Source organism: Oreochromis aureus, linkage group 8 (genome assembly GCF_013358895.1).
Source record: "Oreochromis aureus strain Israel breed Guangdong linkage group 8, ZZ_aureus, whole genome shotgun sequence".
NCBI lineage: Eukaryota > Metazoa > Chordata > Actinopteri > Cichliformes > Cichlidae > Oreochromis > Oreochromis aureus.
In genome coordinates, this window is record NC_052949.1 from 4,871,848 (window position 1) to 4,888,354 (window position 16,507).

At 41.2% G+C, this 16,507-nt stretch overlaps 1 protein-coding gene across 16 annotated transcripts in view; it reads right to left on the reverse strand.

Moving 5' to 3' along the window:
* The window catches only part of mapta (microtubule-associated protein tau a), a 38,798-nt gene that overhangs the window by 14,144 nt on the left and 8,147 nt on the right, over positions 1-16,507 (reverse strand). For 6 of the 16 annotated variants that reach the window (XM_039616435.1, XM_039616434.1, XM_039616427.1 and 3 more), the window contains exons 2-9: positions 14,749-14,884; positions 11,189-11,281; positions 10,508-10,579; positions 8,563-8,583; positions 3,168-3,196; positions 2,098-2,238; positions 1,759-1,819; positions 327-580 (exon numbers count right to left, since the gene is read on the reverse strand). In XM_039616435.1, the coding sequence (XP_039472369.1) occupies positions 327-580; positions 1,759-1,819; positions 2,098-2,238; positions 3,168-3,196; positions 8,563-8,583; positions 10,508-10,579; positions 11,189-11,281; positions 14,749-14,866 (789 nt within the window). In that variant the 5' untranslated portion in view covers positions 14,867-14,884. Of the gene's footprint in view, positions 1-326; positions 581-1,758; positions 1,820-2,097; positions 2,239-3,167; positions 3,197-8,562; positions 8,584-10,507; positions 10,580-11,188; positions 11,282-14,748; positions 14,958-16,507 lie in introns of those variants that run through there. The other 10 variants (XM_039616424.1, XM_039616423.1, XM_039616429.1 and 7 more) reach the window with 10 other exon arrangements.

Sequence of the window (16,507 nt, forward strand, 5' to 3'; positions counted from 1 at the left end):
TCGAGGCTCTCCGTCTGCATGGTTCACTGCAAAACATCACAATGTTTAATCACAATGTAGCGATTAAAAGAGGAAGAAATGATGTTAAAAACAGCTTTGTGGCTATCTGCGCTACACCAATAGGCCAAAATGAAACGCTGCAGAAACAGAGGGACAAATTTGTGGTAGGAAAAGGTTTTATGATTAAAAACCCCCAATGGCACATAGAAATATACGCCTGGATCGTAGACGACTCCACTCAGTCACGTGAATGTTAAAACTCTAATCTGCAAACTCAGTGGGCAGTGTTCTGTGGGGGGGTGTATTCAGAGTATTTCCCAGGTTACCTTTCCCCCTCCGGGCTGATGTTTGATGTTTTCTGTGGAGCCGATCTTGGACCTGACGTTCTTCAGGTCTGGCAGCGGCACCGCGGCGGCCAGAGGAGCCGGCGGGCGGCTCTTCAGCGAGCCCGGGGATTTGGGGGTGGAGCGCACCACAGCCACCTTCTTCACTTTGTTGGCCTCGGCCCCCGACTTTGCAGAATTTGATTGGCTAGCCGGGGATTTGGGAGTGCCGGGGCTGCTCTGTCCACTCCTGGCATCTTCAGGAACCAGAGAAATTATAGGTTAGGAGGTTTACAGCGTGATGAGTCATGCATGTAGAAGAAATCATTAAAAAATAATAAAAAAATAACGCATACTAGGAGCTCTACTGGCTAAAAGCTGGCAGAGTTTGATCCAGAAACAGCAGATCAGACCGTGGCATTGTGGCCATGCGAGGCTGGAAGCGATTTCTAATCATTTGCTTGATTTTATTTTATTTTTTTACCTTTTTCATTTTTTGGAGTGAGGGATTTGTTGGCACGAGCTAGATCACAGAAAATATAACACATCATTACCGCATAGTCCAAAAATACGGTAGCCTATATTAAAGTAATATTTTAAAAATGAGCTTTAAGAGCAGACTAAATAATTATTTTACCCGTTAGGCGCCATTCTTTCTTTGAAGAGTTTCTCTGCACTGCTGTTTAGCCACCGACACATTTTCTGTTATTCATTCACTTTGTTGCTTTTGGATTTTGGGGCGAGATTATTTTATGCATGTTTCTGTGATTTAGTAAAGAATAATGACATTTCTACTGGTACATAAATCACATTTATGCAAAGAGTCCACTGATTCTTGGTTAGATGTGGACAGTTTCCTAAACATGGATCCAGTCACACAGAGACTGGTCAGCGACCTCTACCAGCTGGTTGGCATGTGGTTGCTGGAGGCTGCTTGGACCTAAAACCTGCTTGTACCTTCTGAGATGGTGAGGCACAAGCACTACAGCACGACCAGCGTTGCAGACAGCTTGGTGTCTATTAGGGACTACAAGTGACTGCAGCAATCTGCAAGCAACCAAAGCGACTACCACTAGGAACCTCTAACAACCACTCCCAGCCAGTTGGCCAACACGTATTTTCCAGATGGATGGATCTCAATCAATCAGGATTTGGCCCAGAAGATGACATCCAGCAGAGAATTACAGAAGGTGTGAATAAGAAGGGTCAACACTGTAAATATTGACTCTCTGCATAAAAAAATTACCAAAATATTTAACTGAAAAGGGCAACCACAGTCTGCAAACTAAAAGTACATTTACAGCCAAACCCCTTTTGCTGTAAAAATGAGCATGTTTCAGGTTTAAATTATATGGCTAATAGAGTCCGCTTTAGGCTTCCATACTAAAATCAATAAAATAAAAGTTGAGTTTAGCACAAAGTCCTCGGCTCATACCTGGTTGAGCTGCAGTTCTGGCAGAAGTTTTGGCCCCTGGAGTCTGAGACTTTGCACCACTCTGAAAGTCACCACAACAGTATTTTAGTTTCCAGCAGAGACTTCTTTACATTTACTTGGAGATGGTTGAACGCAGTAACATCGCACACTAATCAGTGACGAATTGATGAGTCGTTTCTTCGTATAATGTTTGGTGATAATACAGGGAGGAATCAGGTTCCAGACCATGTTTTTCTTTGACCTTTTCAAACAAGATTGAGTCAGCGAGTGTGAAGAAAACTGAGTGCGAGTCAGTCGGCTCACGTCTGAGCTCTAAGCTGCATTCAGACCTGTACTTACTCCGGGCTGCCTTGGCCCTGTGCTGCTGACTTTAATGGGGATCGAGCTGTGGCCATTTCGGGAGGATGCGGGTGATTTGGTGCTCTTGGCGGTTATGGACGGTCTTTGAGGGGAAGAGGTCGGTGTGGTGGCAGTTTGAGTCTTTTTCATGAAGAGGAAGAAATGAATGAAAAACAAAAGGTCTAATGACAATGACCACAAAACAAAAGAATGATTAAAAATAACTGAAAGGTGATAAAAATAAAGGATTTTTTTATGACATGAATAAAATGTTCTGGTTTATTATAACTTGGATCTTGTATCTACACAAACACACAAACATCTGGTCACATATTACAAATAGAATCTTTTTTATTCATTTTCACTGCATGTAGTGCCAAGAGAGGGGATAGCCCTAATATGGTCATCTCAGGCACAGAAGCCCCACCTCCCTGCTGTTTAGATGGGGCGTCCAATCCAATTTATTCTTATTATTATTATACTTGGAAGTCCAAGGGGGTGTGCTCTTGGGCAAATCAGGCAGGTGCATGAAGCAGCTTTTATAGAGTCATTGGTTCAAGTCAAGAGGCATCATCCTGGGAAATGAGGCCAGTGCCTAAAAACTGCAGTTCCTCTTGTGGCCACTTGAGACTCGCTCCAAATGTGAGTGAATCTCCATAGACTCGCATGTTAAAATGTCCAACACAGACAGGTGTAGCTGCTAGCTGTTTATTATGAATCACCTCTACTAATTGGAGTCCACCAGGTTTTTGATATTGGTGCTTTTGTAGCATTTTCATGGGATTATCCAACAAATATTATAGTTTGCAGTGTTTGTGCTCCAGGTTGAGCTAAACTGCAGTATTTTCTTAGTCAGATAATAAAACAGTAATTACTGAGAGCTCAACACTGTCGCTGGAAGGAGTTCAGTTAAATGTTGAATATATGTGATAGACATGGGTAATAATATGTCGTGTTTGTTAACTAAAGAAAATAAAACCAAAAGTTTTAATAAACCAGAATTTTTCACAACAAATAAAAGGCGTAAAGAAATGAGCCGCTGAACCTAAAAAATGCCGTTGGTGACATACCTTATCTCCGTTATCCATCACTCCTTGAGCTATAGAAAAGAAATAGAAGCAAACTTTAGCTTTTGGCACCTTTTTTTTAAAAGTTTAATATCTATATTATTTTTTCATATCCACCCAAGTGCAATAAGTTAAGACTTTTGCTTCCATGAGCGTGCCAGAATGCATTCTCATGGAAAGTGAAATGAGTGATGTTGGGTATGCAGCATGCAAGAAAACACATAAAACAAAAACGTGGCTTTTTTTTAGGGCTGCATAACCAGCAAAGTGAGCAGAGATGGAGAGATGAAAGAAAAAAGCTAAAGTGGGGGGAGGGAGGACGACAAGCTTCTCCTCGCGTCAAAGTTAACGTCCATAGAAACACTTCGGAGGGAGAGTGCTGCATAACACAGAGCAGAAGCTGCGTTGGAAATCAAAGGAGTGGAAGGAGTTAACTGAAGAGGACTGGTTCTGAACTGGTGAACATGACAGCACACAGACCTTTGAAAACAGCGACCGGCACCAAAGACTTTCTGGCTCGGGTGCTTTGGGGGGGCGTTTTCTGGAGCTCGGCGGTGCCAGTGGTCTGAGCCACACCGCTCCTCATCTCTGAGTCATTAGAAATGTCAGGCTTTGAATAGCTGGCTGTATGTAACGATGAGTCAACGCTGTTTTCAGCTGCCGTGTCAGATGGCAATTTGTTAAAAAGGCGCTGCTTCTCGGAAAGGTCTTCACAATAAGAATCTGAACTAGACTGGAGCGCACTTTGCGTATGAGGAGCCCGGGGTGTTTCTGACGTGATATTTTTGCTTCCGGAGTCACTGAGGGGCTTCAGAGCTGCTCCTTCAGCAGTCAGTCCATCGTTTGTTTCTTCAGAAATGAGCTCCTCGCCCTGAGGAACCCACAAGTTTCTGTCCCCAATGGATGTCAGGTCCTCCAAAGCCGTGCTGCGGACTAAAGACATTCCAGAGAGGTCGCTCATTTCACTCAGGCACTCGGAGGCGTCGAGACTGATGGCCCTCTGAGGATCTGCAGCTCCTGCCCACTCAGGGCTCCCCCTGCTGGCCTGCACGTCCTGTTTAATCTCTGACCCGCAGCTGAGGTCTTCAGAGACCCACGAAGACTCACTTAGCCTCTTCCCACACTCTCCCGCCGCTTTGCTTCCTGGGTCCAGAGAGCAGGAAGCTCCCATGAAGTCAACGCCCTTCCCAGCGTCTCCGTGCAGATCGGGCTCTGCAAATCCAAACTCACCACGGACTCCAGAACCAGGCCTCGCTAATTTGTTTGGAAAGCAGATTAATGGTGACATTCACAGCAGCACTTGTTATCCATCTCCCCAATGAAACAAAAAAAAAAGAAAGTATAGAAGTGATGAAGGAAAATAAAAGACTGTTTGATTACCCAGAACAAACACCAGACACTCAGACAGCTGTGAGCGGTGATGATGCAACACGACAAACTGAGAAGTGACTAAAGGTGGAAACGTGTGAGTTCACATGAAAACAAAATAAAAAACGGACAGTGATGCATCACAGTTGGGTGTCAGACGGAGAGATGATGCATTCCAGTGAACGTAACACACAGACCAGTGATTTATGCTGTTAAAGAATAAGTGATTAAAATGTGATGTAAAGCCTTTCTGAGCCGACTCTGGCAGTGCAAAAATAACGTATCCCACCCCACAACAGACCTCTAATTACACACACGAGTCTGGAGTGTTTCACAAGAATATATTTGGACATTAATATCATATAGTTATGCAAAAATGAATCATTAAATGATCACGCCTGAGAAGCAAATTTCCTCATTCTGGCATTAAATGATAAAAACTTTAAAAAGTTATGTAGTTAAATACATGTATTATTATACTATAAATTAATTTTCCCTTAAGCATATAGAATTATCCATTAACTTATTTAATTTATATTTAATTGTTATTTTAAGTAGTGGGAGGAGCCACTGGATTCAGGGGTGCCAGGTCATGATGGAGAGCGGAGTCTTTATTATCAGGGACCGTTGTTAAAGTGGGTTTAGCCCAGTGCAGAGCTGTTTCTATTCAGTTTCATTTACAGGATCATCTTTAAGTTGGAGATGTGTCATTTATCTTTTTCTAGTTTGATTTTTCTTTAGTTGGCTGCACTGCATCCAACACACTGAGCCACGGTTGTGAAGAAAGGAACAACTATTTATTTCTGCCTCCATCAGTCGGTCAACCTTCACAGTGACCTTGAGCCTGAGGACAGTTTGAGGGAAGACGCATTAGGAGATCACTGTGTGCAAGTTTCGTTCAAATATGACAAATACTCTGAGCCAAGAAGAAACATTTGCAAATTTGGACACCTTGCCGTGGCATGAGGTCATCAGTCCTTCAGCTGAATTAGCCAAAAACGTCATAAATTCCTTCGACTTTGATAAAATATGAAGGCTATCTGCGTACACCGACACGTCAGGACTACTATTGTGGAAATTTGGGGGACTAACATTTACAGTATCTGGTCAAACGGTCAATATCAGAAAAACAATTCAATATAACACATTTTCCCTTTAAACTGAAAATAATGTTCAATTCCAGGAATCTCAAATTGAAAAGTGAAATATAAAAAAACATAGAAAATATAAAAAATTTAAAAACTGAATAATAATTATTTAAAAAGTGTTTTATTGTTACCGTTATGGGTGAGGGTTAGGGTTAGTGCCTGTGGCTGCCGTCAGCCGCAGTCATGCAGTTTAAGATAATTTCATGGTTTAAGTTACAATAAATAAGTTAAAAATACTTTATTTTAATATATCAGATTTAATGTATACATTGTTGGGTTTAAAAATACACATTTAAATGGTTTACAGAATGTTTCCAGGGTGGAACCAATGTTCAGTCTGTTGTTTTGGGCTTGACAGTATTTTCAGTTGCACGCCACACTTGATAGAGGGCTGCATGCTTTCCCCTCTCACTCGGTGGTAGAGCTATGCAGACGCATGCAACGAAGTTTCCAGCTGTGAAAAGGAGTGACATTGCAAGATGTGTTTTCATTAACCCCTGCAAGTTAATGCGACCAATGAGTTCTCACCAACTCCTCCCAGTTGAAAAAGGACGCAAGTCCGTTCTTTTTTACTGGCAGGAGTTACAGTGCCACTCATTGGTGCCATTAACTCAAGCAGGGGTTAATGAAAACACATCTTGCAATGTCACTGCTTTCACAGCTGGAAACTCGCTGCATGCGTCTGCATAGCTCTACCACCGAGTGAGAGGGGAAAGCATGCAGCCCTCTATCAAGTGTGGCGTGCAACTGAAAATACTGTCAAGCCCAAAACAACAGACTGAACATTGGTTCCACCCTGGAAACATTCTGTAAACCATTTAAATGTGTATTTTTAAACCCAACAATGTATACATTAAATCTGATATATTAAAATAAAGTATTTTTAACTTATTTATTGTAACTTAAACCATGAAATTATCTTAAACTGCATGACTGCGGCTGACGGCAGCCACAGTGCCGTTTTTAAAACTATAGAAATACTCTAAAAATAAAATAATGAAAAAATAATAACTCATGCTAAATTATTATATTTACATATTGCACAGATTTGTTGTTTTTAACTTTTAAAATGATGCTTGGTGTAAGGTTTAGATGGAGGCTGATGATCTGAAGAAGGTGGTGTTTTTAACCTTTAATCCAAAAACGCATCATTAAAGGCAACTGATGAACAAATTTTAAAGATTTGCGTGTTTTACCATTTAAATAAACTGAACTGAGTGATAACGTCTGAATTCAGGTGGAACACTCCAGACTCTTTAATATAGTAGCAGGAAAATCATAAACTGTGGTCAGAGGTTTACATATGCAGACATGGATGCTGTGGTAATTTCAGCCTTATAATTATTTCCTTGAAATGTTTCTTTTCCAGGGTGGAATGATTGTACAACATACATGTTTAAGGACTTGGGCAACACAAGTTTGAATATATTAAAAATATTAAATTGTAGATACAGGCTCAGATATATACATACATCCACTTAAATCTCTGAATTATTGGTGTTGAAGGTTCTAACTTGACAAAGCAGAGGTCCATTAACTTCTCATTAGTGACTGTGATTGATTACAGCTGGTAGTTCTTCTTTGCAGCATTTGGAAGTTGGAAAGGTCCTTGGAGCCATTTCTAAAAACCTGCAGTTTTAAGATCAGCAGTTTGAACAACTGCATGAAGGTAAAAGTTATTCTGTCACTGCTTTGCTGAGGAAGACCCAAACTGTCATCGTCAGATGAGAGTAAACTGCTTAGGATGTTCAGGAACAACCACCAAGGCTGAGGCCTGCCATGAAACTGCCTGAACACCAGCATGACTGATCACAGTGAAGCAAAGTTTACATCATCAGGGATTGAGAAGATGCCAAAACAAGAAAGCCCTCCAAAATCCAAAATCAACACCAACACCTTCAAGCTTGACTGAAATTTGAGACTTCCCCTTTACAGTCAAGCCAAATGCCTTCTGGAGAAAGGCCTGATGACCAGGCGAGACAAAGACTGAGCTGTTTGGTCACCATGATGTTTGGAGCACAGGTGAGGCTTTCAAGCCTAAGCACACTGTACCAACTGTCATGGTGGTGGTACCATCATGCTCTGGAGCTGTTTTGCTGCTTGTGGTGCTGATACATCACACAAAGTGGATGGAATAATGAAGAAGAAGGAATATTCAGTTCAATTGTATTTATATAGCACCAAATCACAACAACAGTTGTCTCAAGGTGCTTTATACTGAAAGGTAAATACCCTACAATATAGACTATAACTGTCTAAACTAATGGCCTCCCCAAAGCCCCGACCTTAACGCTTTGATTTGAAAATTTGTGGATTACGATTAAAAGTCGTGTCCATGCCAGGAAACCAACCACTTTAAATTAATTCCACTAATTCTGCTAAGAACAGTGGGCAAATATCCAGACAGAATTATGCCAACAGGCTTGTTGATGGATACTAAAAACATCCGGCCGAGTTGCAACTTGCGAAGGGACTTTTAAACTGATATTAGTGGGAGTGTACAAATATATTTGAACCTATCATTTTGACCATGTGTGGCTTAGAGAAAATCCAAAAAAACTTTATTTGTTTTTGTTTTTTAAAGTCAATAAAGATGTATTTTGCACAATCATTTAACCCTGGAGAAAAAAACTGTTTGAAGAAATCATTAAAAGCCCCAAATTACCACAATATTCATGCGTGTCTGTAAACTTCTGACAGCAACTGTATAGAATAGAGGATACATTTAAGTTAACATTATATGGAACATACTAAAATACAACAGAGTGATCAGCTCCTTCCTCTCTGAGGTTACTTTCATTGCACCTAGGCTCATTCATATCTATCTCCTGCAGTAAATAAATACTGTCTACGTGCAATCAATAAAACATACAACAGCCTACCTGTTGAAGATGCTCCTGCTGCTGATGGAACATAATGAGACAGATGGAAAAGATAGAGAGCTCAGTCAGTAATGGCTTTCTGTCACTCGTGTGTGATTAATACACTCACCCGGTGCAAACGAATCAATAAAAGCTTGCATACAGCATGTCTTCAGTCAAAGCAGAAAGCCCACAGCAAATACAGGTTAGATAAAGACATCATTCAAAATCATAAAGATGGATAAGCAAAGGCACGGCGGTGTTAGGATTTTATTTTCTTGCCTCGTGCAGCAGTACCACACTGAACGCCGGTGCTCTGTGTGGTACTTGAGCTGTTTTTAACATTACCCTGGCTTTCCCCGCAACCGTGCATCTGTTTAACAGATCGCAGGACTCTTAAATCTGCCTGTGGTCTGGCCGTTCCTTTCATTCTGAAATAGCCAGGATGTAACCATCTTTTTGTTTAAAAAAAGGGGGACATGTTTGCCTCTCGAGCCTGCTTACGATCATGTTGCAGTTCTGGAAGGGGCCGCATATACCCATCCGAAAGTAAGCATTGGAAGAAAAAAGCAAAGGCAGAAACCCAGAAACTCTGTTTTCCAGTCAAGATGCTGAAAGAAACGCACAAACATACGGAGCAGCAGCAGGAAGCTTTGGTCACTTTGAAAAATACACATCTCAGCTTTCTTTTACCTACGTTATCTAAGAATAAGAAGTCATAAAGGTGTCCTCTGGCATCAGTGACGACTCACCATCAGCTTTTATGTCATTTTACAGCGTGCAAGGTTAATGTTGAGCAGGGCGACTTTTAACCAAAATCATTACCCTTCTCTAAACCTCACCATGTAGTTTTTGTGCCTAAAACTAAAAAACTAACCAAACAATGTGTGAAAGCGAAAGAAAATGGATACGAAAAACAAAATCCACAGAAAAAAGTGAAGCTTGCAACAATCTTAATAACACTGGAGAAATTTCTGAGAATAACTCCAGTGTTTAAAGGTCTGGGAAGAACGGGCTGAAACACTAACACTGTTCTCACGTCTGTACACCCAAAATAAAGACAATATTAGCTACAGTCAACTAGCTTAGCTTATAATGAGCAATGTTATAATGGGTAACAGAGACAACTAGCTGACATGATAGTTATATCTGCAAAGTCATATATTTTTAACTTTGCTTTACTGCCCACATTTTCATAAACATTTGTTTTTAAAATAAAACAATGGGTATGAAATACCCATGTTAGCTATTATATGGTATGGGGCGGCTCTTAATGCATATCTGTGGAGACAGAAGGTCAGTCCACTATTAAAATCATTAGAACTCCCTGAATTTTCAATTTGGTATCTATTTTTGATGGAATTTTCCTTTTTGTTCCTCTTCCCAAAATCGGATACCAACTTTGGTCTCCTGCATGCACTCAACCTCAAATTTTGTGAGCATTTCAAATGTGAATGAAGTCGACCTCTTCTGTAGTCTCAACCAGTGTTGGCAGATGGCCCCGCCCCTCCCTGAGCCTGGTTCTGCCGGAGGTTTCTTCCTGTTAAAAGGGAGTTTTTCCTTCCCACAGTCGCCAAAGTGCTTGCTCATAGGGGGTCTCTGTATGTATTATTTTAGGGTCTACCTTACAATATAAAGCACCTTGAGGCGACTGTTGCTGTGATTTGTTGCTATATATATAAATAAAATTGAGTTGAATTGTAGTTCATGTGAGAAAACCTTCTTTTAATAAACAACTCTGAGTGTTAGAGGATGTGTCAGGCGGCCTCCTGCTTCCACTAAATACACAACCCACGTAAACGAGTGGACTCTCATGCTAAGCTAAGCTAAACTAACAGCTGTTACAGCTTCTCATCGAGTAAGTGTATTTCTCAAAATGTCCTGCTATTCTTTTAACAATGCTGGGGAAACAAAAGGAAGCACGAGCAGCAGAAAAGAGGCAGCAGCTCAGCGTCTGGAGGCGTACCGAGTTGCCCCTCGTCTTTGCTCGTGGTGCTCTCTGTATCTTCAGCTCCTGCTTTCTCTGCAGGCGCCTCTGCTGTTGGATAAATGGATCTCAGTCAAACATCAACAGGAATTGTTAAAGTCTAATCTGACACTTCATCAGGTTCACACAGCTCAGGCTAATGTTGTGTTTACTACCACACGTCAGCAGCTTCAGAAGCTGTTAAAGAGATCAAGGAGGTTTCTCAGCCCGATGACTTCCCACCTCGCTTCGCTTTGGAAAAGCTGTCAGTCTCAGTATTTGTGATCAAAGCCTGCTCGACCCGGGCTGCAGCGACGCTACTGTGGCCACATCTTACAGGCACGGAGGGGCATTGTTTTCCATGTTAGTCACTGATCTGTTCATGTTCGCTGGCTCTTATTGCACTCTGTGTGGTAACAACACAACTCTGTAGACAACGCTGTAGAATCAGGCAAATCAAAAGGTTTTAGCAAGAAAACTCAAACTTGAATCATAAAAGGTTAGAGTTAGGGAGCAAAAGAAAACCAGCAAACCAAGACGAGCGTTTCTCTCAATACAGCTCTAAATAAAGGAGATAAATCAAGTGATGATTTGCACACAAACTGAACCATGCTAAATAAGAGCTAAAACAAGGGTTAAGCTGCAGCTCAGGCTTCATGTCAGAAGCGCAGGTGGGCGTACCGGGCTGCACCTCGTCATCACAGTGGCTGCTGTCTGGCTGAGAGAGCTCAGACACAGAGTTCACCCCATTTTCACTGAGCGCTGCTTCATCCTCTGCAAATCAAAGGTAAACGGGAGGTCAAAGTCGAGGTAATCGTGACAGAAACTTGGAAAAAAACAACCACACACGCCGCACAGAGGTCAGCTGTGAAGCACAATTCAAAATGGTTAAAAAACATCAGCAGCAGTCTGACATTTAAACCCAGAACCACGAAAAGTCTTCAGTCGGCTCTGTTTAAGGAGTAACACAGACATTTATTCACAGTCTACTCACTTGAATACTGAACTATAGCAGAGCTACTGCCTCGATTTTCCAAAAAGCAGGACTATTTCTGGAATGATGCATTTAGACAGCGGTGTCAGCCTCAGTTTGACTGAGATCCCGAGATCGGTCTAGAAAATTCATAATCAGAAGCACAACTCTATTGTATTTTATTAAATTCTATCCTGGAGTTGGTTTTCTCAGAATTATGAGAATGTCTTTTCTTGTAATGATGAGATGTTTTTAATAATAATGAGAGACTCTGACTCTAAATATCTAAATTAGGAGATATTTTGTAAATTCAGTAAATTACGACAGGCTCTTGTGATTTTATCACTAGTGCTTTATCACAATAATGAACTCTTTATGATGCCTTTTCTCTTAATTGTTTTTTATGTCATCCTGCTGTAATTCAGTAATTCTGAAATAAATCAACATTATGGGATTAATTATGAAGCTATGTTTATAATCTCTTAATTATGGGATCTAATTTTATAATTGTTATTTGAATAATATTTATGCGGTATTAGATCAGGAAAGTCTCTAAATCTCTTAATTATGACATTTTAACCCATAACTATGAGATTACAGTTGAAAACAAAATTCTTGTAACACTAAATTCTCTCTCGTTTTTTTCGCACTTAGCTACAGTTTTGAAAGGTTTCATTTTGTATGCATCACTCCAAAGAACTAAGCAAAGCACCTCTAAACCATCAGATGGCTAAAAGCTCTAAATATCCTAAACTAACTAATCTCACTTTACAAATACGTCACTTTGTACACACCACATCTGCTGCTTAAAGGGATACTCACTTTGTGTTTCACTGCTGATACATGTGTTGTTTACCCCTGCAGATGGACCTGACTCTGTGCGCTGCTTCCTGTTAGCACATAAGATGATGGGAAATGGAAACGGGGAGAACGAATGCACTAGTGAGGGCTGTAAACTGGGGAAAGCTAGGCTACGTACTAATTAGCCATGTGGTCGATTTGGGTAGATTAAAAAAAGAGGGGAGAACACATTGCTGAAAGGTCTGACACTGATTATTCGCTCTGTGACGAATAAATCTGTCCAAACACAGTGAAGCAAACACGATGCATCTTTAGCCATTTATCTGCTTTTCGTTTACGTTTCAGTCATCAAATGGAGCTTTCTGAAAATGCTTTCTGTGCTGCGTTAAAGGCCCGATTGTTTATGGACTGAATTGCGAGCGAACAGTGGAGCTTGATGGAGACGGGGCTCTTTCTCAGGGGTCTGACCCAGATGCCCGGATTACAGAGCACAGTGCAGCTGCAGTCGAGCATGTCTTCTATCCATTATGTAAGGAGAGATTAAAACAAAGCTCTGTAGAAACTCAGGAGCTCGGCCTCCACCCAGACGACAGTGGAATTTGTTTAACTCGCCATTTAAATTCTTCTCTTTGACATTTTTTGATGTCTATTCTAGCATTAAAGCTTTAATTAGAAACCTTTTACCTGTGAGCCCCAAACACAGCTAATACATGCATTTCATACGTTGTTAAAACACATTAAAATGTAGTTTTATGTAATAATTAATGTACAGCATTTAAACCTCTAATGAAGACAAACTGATTTTACAATTTGGCAACTGTGTTTAATTAAGAGTTCATAGTCTGTTTATATAACAGCCTCCTTCCATCAGTGCTCCAAAGGAAAACGCCCACATTACGAGGTGCGACAAATCATTGACTCCAGGCTTTTATATGCTTATAAATGCTAAATAGGTAAGAGACTTACTGTTAAAAATAAATCACATAATAAAAGTGTTTAATGCACAATAGAGTCAAACAGTTTATTCTTTAGCACAAAGTTTCAAACATTTATATTTAAATATTAGAATATTTTACATAATTTCCACTCAAACATGCTGTAGTTTAATTTCAGACAGATTTTTACAGTTCGCTATAATTAGCAGCTAGCTCAGTCTATGTGATGTGATCATAGAGTTTGATTACAGCCTGCTAACAGCTCTCCTCCCATTTATCCACATGTAACATTTAGCCTCAGTGTTAGCAGTGACGCAGTGATCAGTCAGTCAGTTTTATTACTGGGTGGGATCATGGTGGCCAAGTCCATCGTCGATCCCTTTTCAGGAAGCTGTTATTAAGGTGGAACAAGGATGATAATACCTCAGAGGTTTTATTATTGTGGGCACCTCACAAACCTTTAGAGCTTAACTGCAGATGAAGAGCAGTTGACAACAAGTACAAATTTAGCATTTTTTACGTTTCATAATCATTTTGGTCATCAGACAGATTTTTGTTGCTGGTGTACAAAAGTAGATTGTACTTCTGTAGGTCAGTTTTCATCAGACTAATAATATATAAGTCTTCGGTTATATTCAGAGAACGTATGGTACACACCAGCACTGGACACTCGACTGTGAGCCCAGCGGTTCTCAGTGCAGGCGGACCACGGAGGGAAAATATGGAATGATATTAAAATGATTCCTATTCCTAGCTAAGTTTTTACAGTTAATTATTTGTGATAATAAAAGTAAGTGATAAAAAGGTGATGATAGATCATTGATAGGCCTCTCCTGTTCCTACAGCCTGAGCTGAACCTGATCAGATAAAAGCCTCACACGAGCTGATCCCGGATATTAAACCAAAACCAACACTTGCACAGTTTTTCCTCATACTACAAAAACCACATTTATACAAAACAGTTGCTGTTGTCTTAATTTTTGCCTTAAAAATAATAATTTTTCAAGACTTTCCAGAGGTGTTGTATCACTTTGAATCCCCCTGATTGCATAAAGTAACCCGCTTTATGCTTTTATACTGATGAAGAGTGGGGCCATGTAATTTCCTGTCTTCGCTCTACTAGAGGGGCGGCTGGCTACGATCAATGAGAAGCGTGGAATTGACAGATTCTTCGGACGTGCACGTCAGATAAGTAATCTCTCGTATCCTTGGAAACTGAACATGCGTAGGTCTAACAGGACAAAAATAGCGTCATCTCTACTCGTGCTGTGAGAAATAATGGTTTGCAGACAGAAGAAAAGAAAGCTGCTCATTGTTTAATCCCAATCATCTGCCAACCAAAGTGCAGCAGCATCTCACAGCTCTCTGTCATCAGACTGATTTCAGACCCACCAGTGGAGCTCAGAGGATTCACAAGGTGAGCTGAAGCTGGAAAAAGATCTCATTAAAGACACGTTCTGTTCATTTTTAGTGAGTTTGCATTTGCGTGTCGGATCCTATCTTGCTTCCAGACTGTATTTCTAATGTCTGACCTTTCATTTTGACTCCGTTCTCCTGGTGGTGCTGATCCTTGATGGTCATGTTGGCTAAGGAGCTGCTCATGGTGTCTCCAGAACCGTAGCTGTTCGAAGCGTTGTTCACGTACTCCATTGCCAGTCGCGGGTCAGGCTGCAGGAAGACAAAAGCAAATTAATGAAGTACTGAAGGTCCAGGTTGTGTCTCATTACACATGTCAGCTTGAAAGTAGCTGACAAGCAAGAAAAGCCTGTAATGATGGCACACTTAACAGACACTTTGTCTTCCGGCCTGCAGAACAAGCCCGTCACCACAGAATGTAAACAGACACTGTGCCTGTGAAAACCCTGTTATTTATACATCCTGACGTGGGGTCAGCGCTTCAGGTTACAGCCTCACAGACAAAAATAGTGCCCTCTGCCCATGTGCACGCTGTCCTCGCTGTGACAGGGCTGCACCTCCTAAACACCCACTAACTAACTGCAACAACAAGTGCAGCCACGTCTCAGCCATGACAGGCAGGTCATCAGGATGCAAACGCTCCCCACTGTACAACACAACACTGACACGCTCCTTCAACCGCCGAGATGTGAATTGCGTCCAATCTCATAAAAAGAGGATTACATATCAGATTAAACCCGAGCCTCTGGTTACATCAGCGCTTTTCAGCTTGAATCATATTTTTTCCCTCTCCTCTGACACAAACACACACACCCAGGCAGTGTGGACAGCTTACGTCGTAATCAGTCTGTGCATCCAAACTGCATGCCCCGAGTTTGTTTGGTGATGCAGATTTGGCAGCTTCTGGCCTTCGGTTTCGCCCTCATGTCTGCTTTGGCACATAAACATGACACTTTAATCTCTCAGATGTACAATACAGCTTAAAGCGGCTATTATAGTAGCACATAAAATTGTCAAAGTAGTCATGGAAATAAATCAGCAAGTGCAAAAACTGCTGCTTCTAACTCAGGGAAAGTGGATTTCCTCAAGAATGAAAGTGAAAGTTTGACCCATTTAATGCTTTATCCTCCTGGGCTTTTCTCTGTTACTGCATTTATTCAGCCGATACAGTTACTTGTTACTTTACAGATAAAGATTTATACATGAAAATACTATGAGCAGCTTATAAAATCATAATAAGCTCGTGAACGCTTATTAAAAAAAGAAAAACCTGCTCCATACATCCATCTTCTGCTGCCTTTACGTTAGCTCGGTGCTACTGAAATGTCCAGACCTCGCTCACACCAACCACCTCCGCCAGGTCTTTCTGTGAGGTTCTGCCCACAGATGTGAGTTAGCTGAGAGCGTCCCTATGTCCTGGATCTGCTGCAGAGCTTCCTCCTGGTAGGACCTCATCTAAACACATCACCCAGGAGTTGTTCAGGAGCATGCCAGTCGCATACGGAAACACCTGAACTCTCTGCTTTTACTGAAAACAAATCTGATTACTTTTTCCCTCACTTCACGAATTCCTGTGACGTCACCTGATGCAAACGTCGTCTTAAGAGCAGCAGCGCCTGAACTGTTGCTATAGTTACCCCACCCTATAAAACCCGCCCTAAAGCCACGCTCAGCCCGGTTATGCGGCCTTCCCTCTGTGTACCTCCACATCTCCTGACCTTGGGTGTTTAAACAGCGCTCCACATTCAGCACAGATGGCAGAAAAGGGGCAAGGTGGAAACAAGATCAGGCTTAAGCACCACAGAGAGGCTCATTTTCACAAAGAAGCTCGATTCTTCTCATAGTTCAATTACACAGAGAATTCATCCAATCACC